The sequence below is a fragment of the Lagenorhynchus albirostris genome, chromosome 1 (assembly GCF_949774975.1).
Source record: "Lagenorhynchus albirostris chromosome 1, mLagAlb1.1, whole genome shotgun sequence".
In the NCBI taxonomy this organism is placed as follows: domain Eukaryota; kingdom Metazoa; phylum Chordata; class Mammalia; order Artiodactyla; family Delphinidae; genus Lagenorhynchus; species Lagenorhynchus albirostris.
Window position 1 is genome coordinate 54,686,666 of NC_083095.1, and position 23,024 is coordinate 54,709,689.

At 37.5% G+C, this 23,024-nt stretch overlaps 1 protein-coding gene across 7 annotated transcripts in view; it reads right to left on the reverse strand.

Moving 5' to 3' along the window:
- Positions 1 to 19,067, reverse strand: part of PRPF39 (pre-mRNA processing factor 39) — a 37,141-nt gene extending 18,074 nt beyond the window's left edge. The window contains exons 1-4 of one of the 7 annotated variants that reach the window (XM_060142900.1): positions 18,934 to 19,063; positions 2,722 to 3,068; positions 1,686 to 1,811; positions 922 to 1,040 (exon numbers count right to left, since the gene is read on the reverse strand). In XM_060142900.1, the coding sequence (XP_059998883.1) occupies positions 922 to 1,040; positions 1,686 to 1,811; positions 2,722 to 3,039 (563 nt within the window). In that variant the 5' untranslated portion in view covers positions 3,040 to 3,068; positions 18,934 to 19,063. Of the gene's footprint in view, positions 1 to 921; positions 1,041 to 1,168; positions 1,814 to 2,721; positions 3,069 to 18,933 lie in introns of those variants that run through there. The other 6 variants (XM_060142926.1, XM_060142901.1, XM_060142907.1 and 3 more) reach the window with 6 other exon arrangements.
- Positions 19,068 to 23,024: the final 3,957 nt, after the last annotated feature.

Consider the following 23,024-nt stretch of genomic DNA (forward strand, 5'->3'; position numbering starts at 1 on the left):
GAAACGGCTAAAATATTTAAAGAGAGGTGGAGGGAATCACTTTTTGTTACAAGCAGTTTAACATTAACTTTTTAAATTACATGTACATATCAATAATTTGATGAAAATAAAAACCAAAAACACATTTTAAATTCCTATAATCAGTAACAAAGACAATCCCAAAGTAAAATAAGCAAATGTCATGAACAAGCAATGTAAAAATGCCTTATATAGACAGCATTTGAAAAGATGGTAAACCAGGATGACCAACCTACAGGTATGTGAACTAAGATAATGAAATACTACTGGAGGTTAAAAAAAAAAAAACATGGCATGACTATGGGAAAATGACTACCCTCATACACTGGGAGTTTAAAATTGCTACCACTTTTAAAAGAACATATGACAAAACATAGCTGCGATTCCCTTTGACAGAAGTTACATTTCTAGAGTGTTCTACATAAACATTGACTTGTAAACAGATGTTCACTGAAGCACTAATGATTTCCTATAAATAAGAATTTGGTCAAATAAAATATACTACCTTGATACTATAAAACACTCTTGCAATGGTTAAAGAAAATGGTAGGGAGAATTTCTAAAAATTCTGTTAATTTTTTTAAGAAATCAAACAAAAATATGTGTAATATGTATACACACATATATGTACATCTATGTGTATCTGAAAGAACACACCCCAAGTAATTAACCATGAGAGGAGAGGGATTGGGGACATAAGAAAAGGGTGTGTGGAATGGTGGACTTTATTATGTACATTTTTTAATAATCATGCATAAGTTTACTATGTGTATCATTTTTTTTAATAGTGAAAAAGAAAGTTAAACTTTTAGTTCAGCATTCATGAGTAGTTCTATTATCAATATCAGAATACTTGACTTATTTATATCTTTAAATACATTTAAGTATCAGTGTTTCACATACCCTCTTATTGTACTGTTTGTCTCAGGATCACCAGGGTCCAATGTTTCTTTTAAGAAGTTTATATAATGTATCCAAAGGTCAACACTAAGAGGTATTGCCTGAAGCCCCCGGCGATACACCTAAGAAGAAAACAACAAACTGTACTTCAAATATTTAATTATTTCTTAACAGAGAGGCAACACTGTGTTATCCGGTGAACCTTAGAAATACTAATTACTGGAATTTTGTTTAAATAATCTACCATTACCATTTGGGTGGAGGTTGGATAGAACATGGCAATGTTCTGATCCCCACGTGCAGAGTCTTGATCTTCAAAGCGCAGCAGTCCCTGCATTCTGACCGGGTTGTGTGGGCAGGCTTTGGGTTACAGACCATAGGGCACAGACCCATTAGAGCATCAATGACAGCGTCTGACCAAAAATGCAATAAGACGTAGCAAATGTGACTAGCAAACCAACTATATTGTTTGGAAAATGAGAAATAAATGTAAGTGAGAGAAAAGCCCTGCCCTACTTGTTAAGCTGCAGTGTAATACAGAGGCTTGCACTGCAAAGCTTGACAAACTGTAGAGGTTTAACGCACCTGCCAACAAAGAGAGAAAATATTAGCTACAAATGCCACAAGAGTGACAAATGCAAATAAAATACCCTATAAAATTGTTTGACCATAAATCGTAGGTACTGCCAGCCAAAAAAAGTCTCTGTTTTGTTATTATTTGGCTTACAGTACCTAATGGAGATAACTTTATTCAGTAATGTACGCACCTCATCTGATTGTTTAATGTTGTCATGCCGCTTTTCGAGGTCTGCATACTTTTTCCAATAACCATAGCAATACGGATAGTGTATGAAAAATTTGTCAAACGCTTTCCTGGCAGCCATCAAGTGATTCTGATGAAAATAAAACAAGGTGTTTAAACATCTTGGAAATTTTTGTCACAAAAACTATTATTCCTTTCAAAAGTACAGGCATACCTCAGAGATATTGCGGGTTAAGTTCCAGACCACTGTAATAAAGCGTATTATCGCAATAAAGCAGGTCACACAAATTTTCTGGTTTCCAAGTGCACACAAAAATTCTGTTTACACTATACTGTAGTCTATTAAGTGTGCAATAGCATTATGTCTAAAACAACAATGTACATACCTTAATTTAAAAAGACTTTATTGCTAAAAAATGCCAAAATAATTACAATAGTAACATCAAATACCACTGATCACAGATGACCATAACATAATAATGAAAAAGTTTGAAATACTGCAAGAAATACCAAAAATGTGACAGAGACAGGAAATGAGCAAATATTGTTGGAAAAATGGCATCAACAGACTTGCTCGACGCAGGATTGCCACAAACCTTCAATTTGTAAAAAACGCAGTATCTGTGCAGCTCAATAAAGTGAAGCGCAATAAGACGAGGTATGCCTGTTATTATCTCAAAATAAACGGCAGGCTTAAAAACCACACACACAGCAGCCCTTTTTCCTACAATGCAATCTTATCCTTTGAAACAGAAGGAACTAATTCTGTCAAACAGCAAAGTAATTTTTTTATTTCAGCAATTTTATACACACATACATACACACACCAATTATTACAAACATTAGACTTTGATTCTAATACTTTCCATAATGTACAAATGCTATGAAAGTTATTTTTGAAGCTAAAAAAATATTATCTAAAATGTTCAACTTAATCTGAAAATTATAAAAGAGGCAACTTTAATTACAAAACAATAAGGCCTAGTCTGATATTACTTGATTTTTCTGTCCCCTCTAATCCCATTTAAATAGTTACTAACCTCCTGTTCTACATACTGAAGCAAATATACCCAGCCTGTAAAATCCTGAGGATTACTTTCTACAGTTTTCCAAAACTTTTCATATTCTGGAGGGAAATTTGCTTCTGTTTCTGTCACTGGAAGGTCCACAGTATTTGCTATTTCATTTTCTTCCGTAGTTGTATTCACATTAGGAGATCCATCAGGTGACTGTTCCATTTCTGTAACATTCATAATCTCAGTACTGAAATCAGTAGACTGATCTACCACTACCTCTGAACTGTTGCCTGTGCTGCCATTATTGGAATTTCTGTACTCATCCATGTGAGAATTTTGCATGGCTGTTTATTTTTTCTTCAGTTAATGATCTGTGGAAACATAAAGAGAAACATCTTCCAAATGTTTATTTGGCATCATCAAAACCACCTTTTAAAAGCCCAAGTTAGCTATTAAAGGAATATATTAATTTGATTCTTAAGTCATATATTATGACTTACTCCTGTAAGTCATAATCAGAAGGTTTATTAGTTTTTATATTACAAATTAAATTCTGTAACAAATTTTCCAAACTTCAGCCAGTTTATTGTTGACTGAGCAAAAACTAGCTCCTTCATCTATAAAACAGTGAGTATTGAGCCTGCTCCCTAAAGAAGCAATCATATCTAGAATTCAGTGCTCCTTAGCTAGCTAAGAATCTAAATTTTAATATCTGAATGCTATCTTGCTACCAATCCTGAAAAACAGCAGTATCTTTAATATCTGTTCTGGAGGCTTTAGCTAACAAAACAAATTCTGGTCATGGATATAAATGTTTCAGAGGGAAATTCATAACTTAGCTCAGGATAGATTTTTAAGAAGGTTATACTGTTGAAATATATCTATAAATTTTAAATCCTAGCAGCTAGGTTTGATTTTATTATAGAAGATACACATTAAGGTTTTAAAATTAAAGAGTGATTTTTAAAGTAAGTGTTATTAAAAACATAGTTATAAAAGAAATAATAAAAAAATAAAAACATAGTTATAAGGGAATTCCCTGGCAGTCCAGTGATTCGGACTCTGTGCTCTCATTGCTAGGGCCCCGGGTTCGATCCCTGGTCAGAGAACTTAGGTCCCACAAGCCACGCAGCCAAAAGATAAAAAATCGTAGGGCTTCCCTGGTGGCGCAGTGGTTGAGAATCTGCCTGCCAGTGCAGGGGACACGGGTTCGAGCCCTGGTCTGGGAAGATCCCACATGCCACGGAGCAACTAGGCCTGTGTGCCACAACTACTGAGCCTGCGCATCTGGAGCTTGTGCTCCGCAACGAGAGGCCGCGACAGTGAGAGGCCCGCACACCGCGACGAAGAGTGGTCCCCGCTCGCCGCAACTAGAGAAAGCCCACGCACAGAAACGAAGACCCAACACAGCCAAAAATAAATAAATTTAAAAAAAAATCATAAAAAAAATTTATGAAAGTTTTACCATCTGGATAGTCACTTCATAAAATCTTTTAAATTAAGTCATCTTATGGTTAAGGCCATAAAATAATAAGGAATTATTCTTTTATCCTGTAAGGTAATACTACAATATACTTTCATCTCTTCGACTAACAGTTTAAATGGAAACTGAATCATTATAGAGCATGTCTTCTTTTTAAATTAGGGATTATTCTCAAAACTAAACAGACCATAAAACTGATTTACTCCTAAAATATACTCAGAATACATAGTTAATATTGCATAATATAATGTAAAAAAGGATTAAGACTAAAGGAATTCAAAGAAAGAAATGCAAGTGGCCAATACACATATGAAAGGACTGAATCTTTACTAATAAAGATGTAAATTAAAACAATGAGATATCAAATTGGCAACAAGGAAAAAGATATTTCTGGAGGACAGTCGCACAAAATATACCAAATGGCAATTGTGCATATTTTATGTTATGTAAATAATCAGATAAAAAACATTTATTTGTTTAAAAGCATTCACTAGAACACTATTATAGCGAAAAAAGAGGGTAGTATTAAGAACACTGCTTTAGTAGGTGGCATGTTTGTACAATGGAATAATAATAATTTAAAAGGAAATATGTGCACCTGTCTTGATATAGAAAGATAACCACTACATATATATTATATGCATGCTACACACAGATCTGTAAGGATTTATATCAAATAAAATACACTAACAATATTAGTTGGTGTTAATGGCTGTTCTCCCCATATAACTGGGCTGACGCTTTCTTCTTTTGGCTTATCTGCAATTATTTAACTGAAGTTAAAAAAAAAAAAAAAGAGGTATTTTGTTTCATTTGTTTTGTTTTTAAGAAAAACGAGCTCCAGATATGACATGCCAGTGGTTGGCTGGTTACAAATTTTTTTTTTTTCCAATTTTATTCCTACTTTAAAAATCTGGGTTTCTCTATAGTCTACACAACCTAGCTCCACATAATAGTCACCTAGTAAGCTATTTTTTTTTTTAAATACATATTCATTGGCCCCAACGCCAATGATTCTGAGTTCTAGGCTCAGGCCCAGAAAGTTGTACTTCTACCATGTTCTCTGAATGATTCAGAGGAACAGAAACTTATTCATGGGTAAACTGAACAATGGAACTGTTGCATCAAAGATCTGTGTATATTAAATTTGGGAATACGCTTACAACTTATCTTTTAAAAAGTTGTACCAGCCGTGTGACAAGACAATTTTAGCTGACTATCCAACATTCCCTCTCACCATCTTCTCTCACCATCTTCCTAATAAAACATTGTTTTGGTTCAGAGCAGCAATATACCTAACCCCATGTAAGGATTATGAGTCTGAAAAGCACATCTGCTGCAGAGCTCTGGGAACAATTTTGCTTTTCTGATAAAAGGGACAGTCAGCAAATAGTGTAGGCTCTACCACTTTCTTCTTACTTTGAATGTGAACATATCTGAAACAACTTGTATTCACAAAGCAGTCAAAAGAACTGGCCAAGAAAATTAAGAAATGCCAGCCCTGACATCAAGCTGCTAATAACACAATGCCAGCTGTGTAAGAAAATAAGTCCCTATTTGCTTAAACTAGTATCAATAGATGAGTTTTTCTATTACTTGCAGAAAAATGCATTCCTAACTAACCCACTAATGAGCCATGGACATGAGAATGTCCATTTTTCCATCTCCTCTTGTCAGCACTAGGTATCATGAAACAATTTTTGCTCATCTGATTAAAAAAAGGAAAAAAGAGAGTAGTACCTCATTTTGATTTGCATTTCTTTAACTACAAGTATGTTGAATTTCTATTTCCTTTTTCCCCTTAAACACTATTTCACATCCTTTGTCTATATTTTCTTTTTTTAAATTTATTTATTTGTTTATTTATTTATCTATTTTTGGATGAGTTGAGTCTTTGTTGCTCCACGTGGGCTTTCTCTAGTTGCGGCGAGTGGGGGCTACTCTTCGTTGTGGTGCGCGGGCTTCTCATTGCGGTGGTTTCTCTTGTGGCGGATCACGGGCTCTAGGTGTGCAGGCTTCAGTAGTTGTAGCTCGTGGGCTCTAGAGCGCAGGCTCAGTAGTTGTGGCGCACGGGCTTAGTTGCTCCGCAGCATGTGGGATCTTCCTGGACCTGGGCTTCAACCCATGTCCCCTGAATTGGCAGGTGACTCTTAACCACTGCACCACCAGGGAAGCCCTGTCTATATTTTCTACTGCATTTTTTATGAATGGTTTGCAAAAGCTCTCTGTAAACTAGAAAATGACACACATTGTAAAACATTTTTGAGTTTGTCTTCTTACTAGTTTTAGGTTTTTTCTGTGTGTATGGAAGGCATCTTTTAAATTGTCATGTAGATTTGATATCCAGATTTTAAAATATGTCCACTATTTCAAAATGCAGTATGAAGCAAATTTTTTCCCAAGAAAGGATAAATTTAAAATGTTAAATCAAGTGAACTTTGAGGCTGAATGCCACTGGAAGAATTAGTTATAACCAGGTAAATCTAAGGAATATTTTTTAAAAAGGAGAAGAAGAAGAGGGAAAGGAGAAGAAGGAAAGTGGGGGAAGGTCAGGTGGGGACAAAAAAAAGTTTTCAATACTTGATGCATATCCAGCACTTTACTACATTCCTTATAGAGAATACATAGGTATAAGATAAGGTCCTCACTCTAAGGCTTATTAACTATTAGTAGTTGGAGAGCAATTAAAAAACATGCAAAACAATTAGAGACAAAATTTCAAATGAAACAAAGTCAAAGTTTAGAAAAATCAATTGAACATTATAGGCATCTAGCAAACCTTCATGAAATATAGAATTTGGTCTTCACTTTGAAAAACTACAGATTTTGGAACAATAGAGAAATAATGATAAATTATTCCAAAATAGCGAATAGCCCACTTGATTTGACAGAACAACCCTTCTTATTAACAGTAGGCAAGAAGATGGAAATTAGGACTGGTTGCAAGCCAAGAAGGAAATAAGACTGACCAGAATGAAGAGGGTCTGCATTGGGGAAGTGAAATGAAAGTTAGCAGCGTGGAGAGCAAGAGGAATCTGAGAAGAAATAAAACAACCAAATCTAGTTGGTACACGATAAAGGACAATCCCAAAGTATCAACATTAGACTACCAGAAAAAATAGTTCCCTTCTACTTGAATGACTGATTATTGTCATAAACTTTTCCGGGTTTACCAGTTGAGACCCTAGGAAAAGGCGCAGAAGCTTTTCAACTTATTTTGGTCTCTTTTGCCCCCTCCTTTAAAGAAAAGACACATCTGAAGACTAATCTTCCAGATACAAATTAGTCATTATTTTGTATCTTTTTATTTCAAAGCATACTGTGAAAAAAACAAACGGAAAGTTGTTACATTCTGATTCATTTACTACCTGTTCTATTCTAACTGCATACTTAAGTGGGACATAAGGGTTTCTTCTGGAATCAGCAAATTTACCACACCCCTGCATCTTCAGAAATGATCAATTACTCCACACCCTGCAATTACAGTGTTATAAAAAGAGTTAAGGAGCTTCCCCGGTGGCGCAGTGGTTGAGAGTCCGCCTGCTGATGCAGGGAACACGGGTTCGTGCCCCGGTCCAGGAAGATCCCACATGCCGCGGAGCGGCTGGGCCCGTGAGCCACGGCCGCTGAAACTGCGCATCCGGAGCCTGTGCTCCACAACGGGAGAGGCCACAACAGTGAAAGGCCCGCATACCGCAAAAAAAAAAAAAAAAAAAAAAAAAAGAGCTAACGCCAGCCTTACCCTTAGGGAGATCATTTTTCTGATTACTTAAAAAAATCACATGGCCAAAAGAAAAAAACACTAAAGTTATTTTTAATAAGTTATTCTAACATATACTTCATAATGTGGCAATTACTAGTACCAGTTTACTCTTAACAACAACCAATAACTTCCAACTAGCAACATAAAATGGCAAAGGGTTAAAAACCAACTATCAAAAGGAAGAAGACAACAGTGTGGTATTGGCATAAAGACAAACAGACCAATAGAATAGAACAGAAAGCCCAGAAATAAATGTTGGACAAGGGTCCCAAGATCACTCAATGGAGAAAGGACAGTCTCTAACAAATGGTGCTAGGAAAACTGGATATTCACATGCAAAAGAATGAAGCTGAATCCTTATCTTACAGCATACACAAAAGTTAACCCAAAATGGATTAAAAACCTAAACATAAACCCTAAAACTATAAAACTCCTAGAAGAAAACATATGGGAAAAGCTTCATGATATTGGACTTGGCAATGATTTCTTGGCTATGATACCTAAAGCACAGGCAAAAAAAGCAAAAATAGACAAATGGGGCTACATCAAACTAAAACTTTCATGCATCAAAGGACACAATCAACACAGTTAAAAGGCAAATAACAGAAGAGGAGGAAATATTTGCAAATCTTATGTCTGATTAGTAGTTAATATATAGAATACATAAAGAACTCCCATAACTGAACAACACTCAATTAAAAAATAAAAAAACGACTTAGACATTTCTCGAAAGATGATAAACAAATGGCCACCAAATACATGAAAAGATGCTCAGCATCACTAATTATCACAGAAATACAAATCAAATTCACAATGAGATATCACATCAACACCGATTAGGATGGCTACTATCAAAAAACCCCAGAAAATAACAAGTTTTGTCAAGGATGAGGTGAAATTGGAACCTTTGTACACTAACTGTGGGATTGTAAAATGGCACAGAAAACCAAATGGAGTTTCCTCAAAATATTAAAAATAGAGCTACCATATAATCCAAAAATCCCAGGGACTTCCCTGGTGGTCTGTCCAGTGGTTAAGACTCCGCGCTCCCAATGCAGGGGGCCCAGGTTCAATCCCTGGTCAGGGAACTACATCCTGCATGTCACAACTAAAAGATCCCACAAGCCTCAATGAAGATCCCACACACAGCCATGAAGATCCCACGCGCTGCAACTAAAACCCAGCACAGCCAAAATAAATAAATATTAAAAACAAAAATCCCACTTGAGTATATATCCAAACTAACTGAAAGCCAGGTTTCAAAGAGCTAGCTATCTGTATACCCATGTTCATAGCCGCACTATCCACAACCACCAAAGGAGCAACCCAAATGTCCACCAACAGATGAAGAAGTAAATAAAATGTGATATATACATACAATGGAATATCATCAGTCTTTAAAATGAAGGAAATCTTGTCATGGATGAACCTTGAGGACATTATGCTAAGTGAAATAAACCAGTCGCAAAAAAAGACAAGTACTACATGATTCTACCTAGAGTCGTCCAATTCATAGAAAGAGAAAGCTAAGTGGTGGTTATGAAGGAGTAGAGAGAGGGGGAAAAGAGTTGTTTTAATGGGTATAGTTTCAGATTTGTAAGATGAAAAAGTTCTGGAAATCTGTTAAACCACGTTAATATATGCAACACTACTGAACTGTACGCTTAAAAATAGTTAAGAAGGGACTCCCCTGGCGGTCCAGTGGTTAAGATGCTGCACTTCCACTGGAGGGGGCACAGGTTTGATCCCTGGTGTGTGTGGGGAGACACACAACTAAGATCCTACACGCTGTGCAGCATGGCAAAAAAAAAAAGATTAAGGTAAATTTTATGTGTTTTTACCACAATAAAGCTTTTTTTTTTAAAGGAAAACGACAGCTAAGCTATAACTAAATTAGAAAAGGCAAAATACAAGAGACTAGGAATTAGAATTTCCAGATCTTTCTTTCACCATAAGACAAAGTACAGTGTGGTAAATATTAGAAAGAACAAAGAGGTAGAGGAGGGTGAGTCCTACTTCTCTCCCTTAATAGCATGAGATTCTAGGTCAGTCTTACTTTTCTCACTTCCAAATAAGACTAGTAATACTTGTATTATCTGCTTCACAAGGCTGTTGAAAACTTCGGATGACATAAAAGCATGTGAAAGTCTTAAAAACTATAAATTCACATAAATGAAGATACCACTGCGAACAATTAATTCCCTGGAAATTGTTATCCAAACTTAAGGTGTTATACTTTAAAATTAATAACGAAAATAAAAGTGAACTTTACAATGCATTTAGAATTTGTTTTGCAGAGGTTTTAAGAGGAGGAAGAAAAAAATCTGTTGACTTTAACTTCAAAAAAACTGGTAATCAACACAGCGTTTATCTGAGGGCATTATTTTATTTCTTGACTTTTCCATTTTAGATCTTTTTTGCTATTAGAGAAGATATGGGTTTAGTTATTATACCAAACATACATGCACAGCTTTCCTCTCATGTGCTCCCAATACAGTTCTATCAGGTTGGGCTTGAATCAATATTCAAGTTTATATTATTATGACCATGTAAACATTTTTTTCAAGCTATCTTGTAAACTATAATTACATTTCCTTGCTTCTCTTTAAATATTTCCTCATTTTCATATGTTTCATTGCCTTTGAAAAATGACCCCACATCCTTGAGGTCTTATAAAGGTCCTTCAAAAGCAACTGTCACTCATACTTATCAATTCTATTTTCCCTTCCGTAGCCATCCTTTCTGAAACCATCTAACCTTCTGCAACAGTTTAGACTGGCTTGTCCTGTCTAGGTTTGTCTCTTCATTTTGATCCAAGGAATTCCCTTCACTTGTCCCCTTGGTTGAATCTCATTTATAATAAAATCTTTTTCTTTGCTGATTTACTCCCTTTTGTAGAGAATCCTTTCTGTAACTCTGAAAAAGGGTATGTAGGGTGAAAAAAAGACTTTCCAATTCTAAAATCCTCATAACTGAATGACAGATTGTGAGTTTAAAATTCTAGAATGAAAATAATTTTTTCTTAAAAGTTTTGAAGGAATTTATTCATTGTTTCCTAGCATCTGACGTTGCTGTTGAGAACATCTGATGTCTTTTTACTTCTTATCCTCGATATGTAACCTTTTTTTCCTCCACAGAAGGTTTTAGTTTCTGTTTATCCCAGGTGTTCTGAAATTGCATAATGATGTGCCCTAAGGTGAGTCCTTTCCATTCCTTCTGCAAGGCATTCATTTGGAAGGCCTATTTTAATCTATTTACATCATTCAGTTCTTATGTTCTGTATCTATTATTTATTTGATAATTTCCTCCTACTGATTTTCTCTTTGTTGAATTCACACTGCTCAGGTGTTAGACCTCCCGGATTGATCCTCTACTTTTCTTACCTTTCCCCACATTTTTCTTCTAACTCTTTGATTCATTCTACTCTGCCAAAACTCTTTTACTGGATTTTTAATGTGAGTCAAATTTTTTTTTTTTCGCGGTATGCGGGCCTCTCACTGTTGTGGCCTCTCCCCTTGCGGAGCACAGGCTCCGGACGCGCAGGCTCAGCGGCCATGGCTCGTGGACCCAGCCGCTCCGTGGCATGTGGGATCTTCCCGGACTGGGGCACGAACCCGTGTCCCCTGTATCGGCAGGCGGACCCTCAACCACTGCGCCACCAGGGAAGCCCTGTGAGTCAAATTTTTAACTTCCATTTTTTATTCTCTGAGTAATCAATATTCCTTTTTCACTGCCGTATCTCCTGCTATCTCTCTATAATTTACTTTAAATTTTCTTCTGTTCTCAGCACTATCTGTCTCTTCTGAGCGTCTTCTGACTATTTATTTTGGTCTCTCAAGTACAGTGATTTTCAAACTTCTGTTCAAGAATAAGTGTGAGGTGTTACAAAACATATTAGAGGCTGGATAAAGCTTGGCAACTGGTGGGCCTCAGTGCAGGATGGCATTCTTTTTTTTTTTTTTGGCCACATCATGCAGCTTGCAGGATCTTAGCTCCCTGACCAGGAATGAAACCCATGACCTTAGCAGTGAAAGTGCAGAGTCCTAACAACTGGGAATGCCCAATGATGGCATTCTCTGAGGGGGGAACCCACTAAATGTCAGTGCTCTACATTATTTCCCTTGGGTTAAGTTTTCCCAAAGAAGAATGTTTCAACTTAAGTAAGGCAACAAGCATTCTGGGAGCAAAGAAGACAAACAGGGCTGGTGATTTCACCATTCAATATATAAACTTTCATTCAACTTCCCATTTTCGCTAAGACCCTTCACCCCTGCCCCACCTCCCAACAGCTGTGCTAACTTCTCTGCTTTTGCCCTCTTCAAATAACGAACATCCAGTTTTTTGCTGGCTATACTAGATGGAGAAGGAAAATCTAGGGTCTAAACTACTCTAGACTTTTAACAAATCTTACAATTTTTAGTTGCATTCAGCACTCCTATCTTCAGAGGCCCTTGGAACCTGAAATTCCTGAGCCTTTCTGGGATTTTGTGGGAATATCCATCTTGTTCCTTATTAACTTCCCTCTCTGCAGGCACCGAGCTGAATGCAAAAAAGTGAAAACCTAAGTTAATCAGTTAAAACTGGTCCATCTGCTTTCTTCCAAAACGTGAATTCTTATCTGTTGATACCTCCTCTTCTGTTCTTTGTCCTTTTGGGTTTATACTATTTTATTTCTTTTTTACTTTATCTGATTTATATTTTTCATTTATTTTACTGAATTTAGGTATACAAATTACTCTATGCTGAACCCCTTTTATTTAGTATTTTAAAAAATCTCTAACCAATATCATATCCTAGTGTAATAATATTCATTCAACAGATATTTAATGAGCTAATTCTGTGTGTCGGACACTACTATTCTAAGCACTGGAAATTTAGCTGTGAACGAAACAGAGTTCCCGCTCTCAAGGAGGTGACGTTCCAGTGGGGAGATAGAGACTTTTTTTAATCTAACTATATTTCTAATATGTATGTGGTACCAAGTGCTAAGAACAAAATAAAAGAGAGGATGAGGTAGTAAGAAAGCCAGTCATGCAGCTGTCTGGAGGAAGAAAATGACAGGCAGCAGAAAGAGCAAGTACTGAGATAAGTAAATGCCTTGCCTGGCATGTTCACAGAAAAATAGATCAGCAAGAAGGGCAGTATGGCTGGATTTGCTTAAATATTCCTCAATTTGACTTGAGTTCTTTCTAAGATTTGGCTTTACTAAGTATATCACAGTAAATTCCCTCATGTAAATGCCTATTTGTAAAAAGCAATTTCCTTTGGGTTATATTCTCAAAATTCAGTATGTAGCATAAACCATAAAGTTAAGCACAGCTTTGACCTATGTTTAAAAGAAAATATTCTAGAATTTTCTCCTTAAGAAATAATGATGAATCTACAGGCAAATTATTAGAAGTATTAGACTTACAAAGTTATTGGCTAAAAGAGAAATATGTAAGAATAAGTAACATTTCTATTAGAAATAATTTTTAAAGGCCATATGAAAGAATTAATCATGAACAACCATGTTCTACTGCAGTATTTTTCCTAAGAAAATAACCATTTGTTGGTACACTACGTAGTCCAGCCCATATCACTCCGATGAAAATACTAATTTCTCATATTGACCTAGCTGCCACAACCAACGGTGGGTCAGGCTTTATCCTCCTAGATCTCCATTAATGCCCTATTTCCTTCTTAAAATTCTTTATACCTCCACGAAGTAAATCTATTATGTTACCATTCTCCCAATCCCCTCACCTCTTCTATTCTTTATTATTTTTTTTAATTTCTATTTTATATTGGAGTATAGTTGATTTACAACGTGTATGTTAGTTTCAGATGTACAGCAAAGTGATTTAGTTATATATACATATATCTATTCTTTTTCAGATTCTTTTCCCATACAGGTTATCACAAAGTATTGAGTAGTTTCCCTGTGCTGTACAGTAGGTGCTGTTGATTATCTATTTTACATATGTAGTGTGTATATGTTAACCCCAACCTTCTAATTTACCCCTTCCCCCCCACCTTTCCTCTTTGGTAACCAAAAGTTTGTTTTCTATGTCTGTGAGTCTATTTCTGCTTTGTAAATAAGTTCATTTGTATCATTTTTTAGATTCCATATATAAGACATATCATATATTTGTCTTCCTCTGTCTGACTGACTTCACTTAGTATGATAATCTCTAGGTCTACGCATGTTGCTGCAAATGGCATTGTTTCATTCTTTTTTATGGCTGAGTAATATTCCACTGATATGTACAACATCTTCTTTAACCATTTGTCTGTCCATGGACATTTAGGTTACCTCCATGTGTTGGCTATTGTAAACAGTGCTGCAATGAACACTGGGATGCATGTATCTTTTCAAATTATGGTTTTCTCCAGATACATGCCCAGGAGTGCTTTTGCTGGATCATATGGCAGCTCTATTTATAGTTTTTTAAGGCACCTCCATACTGCTCTCCATAGTGGCTGTGCCAATTTACATTCCCACCAACAGTGTAGGACAGTTCCCTTTTCTCCACACCCTCTCCAGCATTTATTTTCTGTAGACTTTTTGATGATGGCCATTCTGATCAGTGTTGAGGTGATACCTCACTGTAGTTTTGATTTGCATTTCTCTAATAATTAGCAATGTTGAGCATCTTTTCACGTGCTTTTTGGCTACCTGTATGTCTTCTTTGGAGAAAAGATCTTCTGCCCATTTTTTGACTGGGTTGTTTGTTTTTCTAATATTGAGCTGCATGAGCTGTTTGTATATTTTGGAGATTAATACCTTGTTGGCCACATTGTTTGCAAATATTTTCTCCCATTCTGTGGGCTGTCTTTGTGTTTTATTTACAGTTTCCTTTGCTGTGCAAAAGCTTTTAAGTTTAATTAGGTCCCAATTGTTTATTTTTGTTTTTATTTTCCTTATTTTAGGAGATGGATCCAAAAAGATACTGCTGCAATTCATCCTGAAAAGTGCTGTTCTGCCTATGTTTTCCTCTAAGAGTTTTCCCTCACCTCTTGTATAATCTTCCCTCCCTTTTGCTCTCAAAGTATTTGTTCTGTACCCCTATTATAGCACTCCTATAAAAGTTTAAATACATAACCATTTTTTGTCTTTTGCTCTCTAAGTATTTGTTCTGCACCTCTATTATAGCACTCTTATAAGAGCTATATTATTTGTCCTCCTCCTTACCTTGGTCACAATGGATGAAGTATCTCTGCTGCTACAAAAGGTCAAACCCTGAACTCATGACTTGGATCACTTCTCCCACCCATCTTCTCAAGAATGTTGCTTCTTAAATTATCTTGACTCTCTCCTTATCAGTTTCTCTCAGTATATTAGATTACTTCCATTAGCCTTCAAACATGTAAAAATATCTCTCATCTTTTATATAATAATTTATAATATACATACTATAATTTTGTTTAAAAACAACCAAAGGGCAATCATAAGCTATGTTAAGGATTTGGATTTTGTTCCAAATACAACGGGAAGACAATGAAGTTGTCTACTTCTACACCCTCCATTTACTCGTAAATTTGAATTCTTCTTTATCACGACTCTGAAATTCCCCCAAGATCACAATCTCCCTGTTTATAAATCCAACTGGACATGTTCTGATTCATCTTTCTGATCTGCTCATCACAGCGTCCAACAGTAATGATGACTTCTTCCCTGAAAGGCTCTCTCTTCTTGCCCTTTACTGACATATCACAGTCACCTAGTTTTGTTGTGTTTTCCAGTTCAGCTCATTTCAGCTTCAAGGCCTTAGTGTATGCAGTTTCTTCTACCTGGAATGCTCTCCCACCCCTGTACCCCACCCCCACACTCCCACTCAGAGCCTTCAACCTAACTGAAGCCCACTCATTAATCTGGGCACATTTAAACATCCCTTCCAGAAAAGTATTCCCATACCCTCCAAATTAGTTAGGTTCCCCCAATGATGCTTCCATAGCATCCTTTTCCCCCATAGCACACATAACATTTGTGATACTCATTCAATGTCTATCTTCCTTTGTCTCAAATTCCCTGAGAGTAAGAACCGGGTCTACAAATACGTAGATATACAGTACACACGCAGGCCTAGTACACACTTAATTCACTGTATGATAAACAAAAACACCACAGGCCTTACCCTCCACCCAGAGTCCTAAACCTAGTTTATTACTTTCAAAATCAATTGGAAAGTTGTATAATAAAGTGCTTGGGCTTTAGAGCCTGATAGAACTGAATTAAAGATCTGGCCCAGTTTCTCATTAGGGAACTTTGAGCAAGTTACTTAACCTCTCTAAACCTCATCCACAAATAATCACACATACCTTGCTATAAAGATTAACTATCCTCTTCTTTTATACTGCTACTGTTACAATATAAATAATTATTCTCTCCCCTCTTGACTAATGTTTTTCAAACATTATTCAGAATGCTTCAAACCAGCTTATTTTTTTTAAAAGGAAAAATACAGAGTAGAAAAAATACATCAGAGTGCAATGCACACGTTAAGGGCATACTGTTGAAATACACACAGAATTCAACTATTGGATTATTGGATTGAAATGTTACACATACATCCTATTATGGGTTGCAGTCAAAAAACTTGAAAAACATTGCTACACTATTGCTACAGATAAATTAATATTATTAGAATATTAAATTCAGTGAGATAAGGGCCCTTGGTTTTGTTGACTACTATGTCCGTAGAACCTAAAACTGTCTAGTATAAAACAGCACATAAATATTTGTTGAAAGACTTGAATGATATATCTGGTCCCAATATAACTTTTCAAACATATTAATCCTACAGTATTCCTTACTGTCATTTACAGAGGACAACACATTCCCATGCCTGAGCCTGGGCTCATGCTATTCTCTCAGAATAACAAAAGTTTCCTCCTTTTCTCAACTCACTAAGCCACTCGATGCCCTTTTACTACTCTGTACTTTCTTATATAAAACCATATGAGAGGTATAAAGTCCACAAGTATAAAAGAAAACATGATATATTAAAAGTGAATATGCAGTACATGAAAAAATACAGTTCTACATCAAGCTCATACAGTTCAAGTTTTAGTTCAGTTATGACATACATCTAACAATTCAGCATGCCATCTTAAAATTTAAAAGCTCTTTCAAGGAATGACTTAAATAACCCATACTCAATTAAAAATGAGAAGTCTGATCTATTACCTTCTTTTTCCTCTCTCTATAGGCATTTATGCTGACAGAGGTACTCAAAATCATACCACTGATTATTCTTTTCATAAAGAGGGCAACACATAAAAATCTTAAGTCATCACTAAGGAATGAAAGTCAGGAGTTTGAGTACTGCAATCAACTAGCTTTGCAATCCAGAAGTCACTCTGTGCCTCATCCACACATAAGCCAATTTGAAGACTCAAAGTGTTTAGAAGAAAAGAGGCTATCATAACCACTAGTTTTGGAAATTGTTTTCAGAGGCTGAGCAGAATGTTCACACATTGACCTTTTTAAAGTTTCCACGTATTAAGCACTTACTGTTCCAGAAATTGGGCTTTATTTATTTACATAAATGTTTCTATCATCTTTGGTCTTTGAAAAAAAAAACCACCATTTGGCTGGAACTACTTTCTTCCCCCTTTGGCTACTTTTCAAAAAAAAAAATTAAAATCCTATGTTTTATGCAGAATTATTTGTTAGCATACCACAGAAGGTTCTGTTCTTTCTCTCTCTTCTTTTTTTTAGGTTATTACAAAATATTGAATGCAGTTCCCTGTGCTATACAGTAGGCCCTTGTTTATCTATTCTATACATAGTAATTTGTATCTGCTAATCTTTCTCTTGAAAAAAAGCCACACACACTTTTTATCTTTCCCATATTCAACTACAAGTAAGCAAGTAAAAAGACTACCAAATATTCTGACACTAAAAAAATTCTGCTTTTCAATTCTCACTTCAAATATCTCTCACCACCTACTAATTAGCCATCTTTGGTAACCCCTAATTATTCCAGAGTTCACAATCTTAAAAACTTGTCTTCTTTAGTACAACTCCTTTCATTCACTTTATCCCTACCAGAGGCTGAAAAGTGGAAAATTCCAACTTTTGCAATTTTAGAATGAGGTTATAAAGGGGGGGTGGGGAGGGACACCTGACAGTAGTTGCTTGTTTTTTTCAATCCACTTAAGCTCTCAAAGCCAAAAACACTTAAGTTCCAACATGAGTTTCATATTTCCCTGTATGAAACCTGCTTTCTTAGGTTTCAACCTTTACAACTGTAAAAAGAAAAGTGTTACGTATTTCTGAACAAGGATCAGTTGCCAAATAACATGACGTCCTCAAAGAAAAGGCAACATGAATATTACACTAAAATTTTAGTCGGCATAAATATAGTACATAATATGGTACTTAATAACACATTAAGAGCAGTACTACTAATTAACTTAAAGATGTGATTTTTGGAACGAGAAAAACATCAGTGTTGGTCTCTGGCTACAAAAGGTAAACATTATTCTTTAATGTTTGGTTTTTCTGCTTCTACCCCATCCTGCCAAAAGCTTTAGCTGATATTTGGGGTGCTGTGACTCAGGGTCCCAGAGTGTGGCTCTGGTCAGAACGCGAAACGCGCCCTACAAGGCGCCTAAAAGTTTAACACAATTTGTATTATATTCTCCCAATCCTCTAGGTCCCTTCCACTTCCAGCCGTCCCAGCCACAGTGATTCCGAACTCTCGGGAAAGCTTTAGACTTACCCCCAAATCTCTTCCTAAATCAAGGTGGCGGCCCACATTTCCCCTCCCGTCCTGAAGCACCGGCAGACAAACGTGGGGTCTAAGAAAAGAAACCTCGCACCGCTCCACCCAACAGGTGGGAAGGAGGAGGGATGGACAGCTGGGCCCCGAGGCCAACGCAGGCCTCAAACAGGGCGGGAGTCGGAGGCCGCAGCCCTAGCGCGGCCTGAAACAAGGCAGGCGCCTTGCTGCCCCGCGTACCACCCACTCCGGCCAATTCCAAGGCGCCCGCCCCAGCTAACCTGACGATGGATGCCACTCAATGCCATGAGCCGCAGTGTGGGCCAACCGAGCCGAAGAGGGCACTTCCACCGTCTCTGTCCCCACAAACACCGGAGCAGACGCCACCAGCGCCACAGCCGCCTCTTCGAGAGTGCGACGCGCATGCGTCGGTGTCCCCGGAGGCGAGGAAGTCACGTGGTTGCGCAGCGCGCAGGCCTCGCCCTCCGCGGGATCCGGCGGGGGCCGGTCCTGCCCGGCCACGCCTCGCCCAGCCCCGCCCCGCCTCGCCCAGCCCAGCCCCGTCCCCGCCCTGCCGCCACGGAGGGCGGGGCCGCTGCTCCAATTCAGTGTTTCCTCCTCTACGGGGACTTGCAGAGCCGAAGGAGAGTCTTCAGGGCCTTCCACACCCCTGATTTTAAACACAGACAGCGCCCCGCCCAGTCAAGGAAAAATACTGTTACTATTTTTTGGCAAACAACTGCCTAGGCTCCACGCCTCTACCTAAAAGTGGTCAGAAATTCAGCCTTAAACTCCTAAATCTCACGATGGTTTGGACTTTGGGTCCACCCAGGTTTCCTGAAGGTGAAACAATAGTGGAGTTAGGGGCTTGAGGAACTGATTATTAAAGGGATATGTAAAATTATTCCCTGGACAAATGAAGGCTGCATTATTTTGATAATCTTAGCAGTACTCTTCAGCTATACTCCCATCCTCAGTTTAAAAAAAAAAAATTTTTCTTTTTTTCAAATCTGGCCTCTCTCCTGTTTATATTTCGAGGCTCCTGAATTCACCGACAATTTACCAGGCAATCGCTTGTTCAAGATTCAGTAGTATCACAACTGGGCTGCAATTTCCTCCTCTGGAATCTGTCTGTTTCCAGAAATATTTCTCTGCAAGATGATGTTTTCTGTCTATTAACCTGTTAATCATAAATCCCCTCAACAGCTCCTTTGCTTCCAAATATCAAAACCAGTCTTATCTTTCACTTACATCAAACTGCATCTAGTTGCAGCTTTCGCTTTGCATTGCCTCTTCTACTCTTCAAGCTAACTTTTTTGAATTCTCTGACAGTGCAGCCATGCTTTTCACTGGTGTACCCAGTGACGTTTATGTTCACTATGGGAAGGAGCAGTTAAGGGTCTCTGATATATTGGGAAGGCATGCAGACTTTGCCACAAACACTGTCATTCAGTGGCTCTGAGTGCCACAGCTTTCACTTCTCTCCTGGTTCTTTTCAAACTTTCCTAAAGTAATCTCAAATTCTTCATCAGTAAATAAGATTATCTTTGAGATTCTCATCTCCTCTAAGAGCCATTTTCTAAAACTCTACCTGCTTCTTCAGCTTTATTCACTGTAGATTCATTGTTTCCCTTTATCTGGTTTTCTACATCTTAACCTTTCAAGCCAGTACTATTGCTTTCACGGTCCTGCTTAAAAACCTTCACTGGTTTCCCCCCATGCTTTTAAGAAAAACCTAAACATTTTAGCATTGAAAATATAGTCCTTCGTAATAACACCAGCCCTCTTACTGGTTTCTGCCTTCCCATAAATTTACAAAACCCACTGTTCCCTTTTAAGTGTCTATGTCCCTTTTATGTGTCTCAACCTTTCAGTGTGTTTTCCTCTGTCTACAGTGCTTGCTCTCCTCACAGGTGAAAACTCAATTTTTTTTTTTACTTGATGTAGCTTTAGTTGACTTTAAAAGAAATTGTATATCACAATTATAAGCTTTGGGAAGAAAAAAAAGATATTATACCAAATAGTGCAGTTTACAGGGTGGCAAGTTCTAAAATTCAGTATTTAAAGTCAGGTGATTCAGAAACAGAACAAAAAGTTGGGACAGATGGGAAAAGGTGTTGTTTATTAATGTAATGGATTTCTTCCATTTGCCTCTCCAAATCAACTGTCCACCCTTCTCTATCTTTACCTTTGCTTGCTGGTTTCTGGTTGGGTCTGGCCAACACGGTCCTGGAAGAACAGAAGGGAGGAGTGAGGTCAGAGTATTTATTCCCCTAGCTCCTTCCATGCGGTCTCCGTATCACTTTCTTCTTCCAGATTCCAAGTTTCCCTAAACCATTGTAAATAGTCCCTTATTAACCACTTCTCAAATTACCCTGATGTTGATAAGCCATGTATTTCCTTCTGGGATTGTGACTGATAAAAGAGCAAAAAACTTCTTATACCCAGTGTTAGTCGCAGCTTCTTTCTGGGCTATTCAGTAAAGATTCCTGTTTATTCTGTTCAAAATGTAACATGCAATGAAAAAGCACATAAAACACCACATGGCTCATTTATTACAGAACATATTTTCTCTAGGGAATGCTATTCATTTACATCATAAATAAATCCATCATTGAATAGTGGTGGCTCTTGTATTCAAAACATTTAGACTCCTGTATTTAGTGTTCTTTCTTACTGGTTAAAGCAAACAAAATTGTGGCTCTAGGAGATTTAAACCTAAACACAATATGGATATTGTCCCTCTCTACTATTATATGATCTGTGAGATTTAGTTCAAATGGTATCGCCTCAGTTCAGTCTTCCTGAGAGTTATTTGGATCCTACAATGCTCCAATTTGAATGATTTATTTTTTAATTATTTATTTTGGCTGCGCCGGGTCTTCGTTGCACCATGCGGGATCGTTTAGTTGCAGTATGCGGGCTTCTTAGTTGCAGCATGCATGTGGGATCTAGTTCCCTGACCAAGGATTGAACCTGGGCCCCCTGCATTGGGAGCCCATAGTCTTACCCACTGGACCACCAGGGAAGTCCCCTGAATAATTTGTTAAATTGTTAATCTGTGTAATGTTTTCCCAGCTGTAGAAATGGCAAAATGAAAGAAAGAGGGAGATTTGCATTTTAATTTCTCCCACCCCAGCCCCAATTTCCCTATTCCAAGCCTTTTTGTTCTCTTGTCACAGGGCTATGAAACTGTATCTGTAATTGTTCATGACTTCCTATAGCAGGTCCTAGGGGATAAAAATCCAAATCCTTGCGTTTACCATTTTGTTCTTGTTCTTACCTCTACTTTTATCTGGAACCTCTCTGTCCTGCTCACTGTGACACATGGAAGATTGACTTCTTTCATCTTCTTAGTTTTTGATCTTTGCAGGTACTTAGAATGTGCTTTTCCTTTCTTTTCTCATTGTCGAATAACTCAGTCTTCAGAACTTATTTGAAATGTTGCTTCCTTGAAGATATCTTCTCTGATCCCACAAGCCTGGGTTATGATACTGTTATTTTGCCCATTAAAAATCATGATACCTACATTTTCATTATGGATTGTATCTTTACTAGACATGGAGTGTTGGATATAGTATGTTGCAAGATTGAAGTAAGGCTGTATGTTGTTATAAGTTAAGGACTAGGACATTTCTACATTCTTCACAAATAATGCTGCAAAAAGAGAATAATGTGAATGCAAGAAGAGGATAGGGGTTATTCTTTCAGGGTGATTGAGTTTTCAGGCTTTAATAGCTAAATCAACTGGGGTACCATGAACGGCTTGTGAAAGAGATTGCTGATATTTGCAAATATATATTGTGTGTGTATGTGTATTGCTGTTTAGCTACTGTTTATGTATTCCATGTATATTCATACATATACTCTTTTTTTTTTATTTTTGACTGTGTTGGATCTTCGTTGCTGCACGCGGGCTCTCTCTAGTTGCAGCAAGCGGGGGCTACTCTTCGTTGTGGTGAATGGGCTTCTCATTGCGGTGGCTTCTCTTGTTGAAGAGCACAGGCTCTAGGCGCACGGGCTTCAGTAGTTGTGGCACGCGGTCTCAGTAGTTGTGGCTCACGGGCTCTAGAGCACAGGCTCAGTAGTTGTGGCGCATGGGCTTAGTTGCTCCACGGCATGTGGGATCTTCCCGGACCAGGGCTCGAACCCATGTCCCCTGCATTGGCTGGCGGATTCTTAACCACCAGGGAAGCCCCATACTACTCTTTTAAGTATATTCATATTGCTGTGTTAGGTATATATTTTGCTTTTTAAAGTTTTTTTTTTTCTTCAGGTATCAAGTAATAATGTGCCCAACTCCAGGAGCTGAATCATAATCAATACAAACCAACTGTGGTAATCCCATTCCTATTTGCCAATGACTGACTGA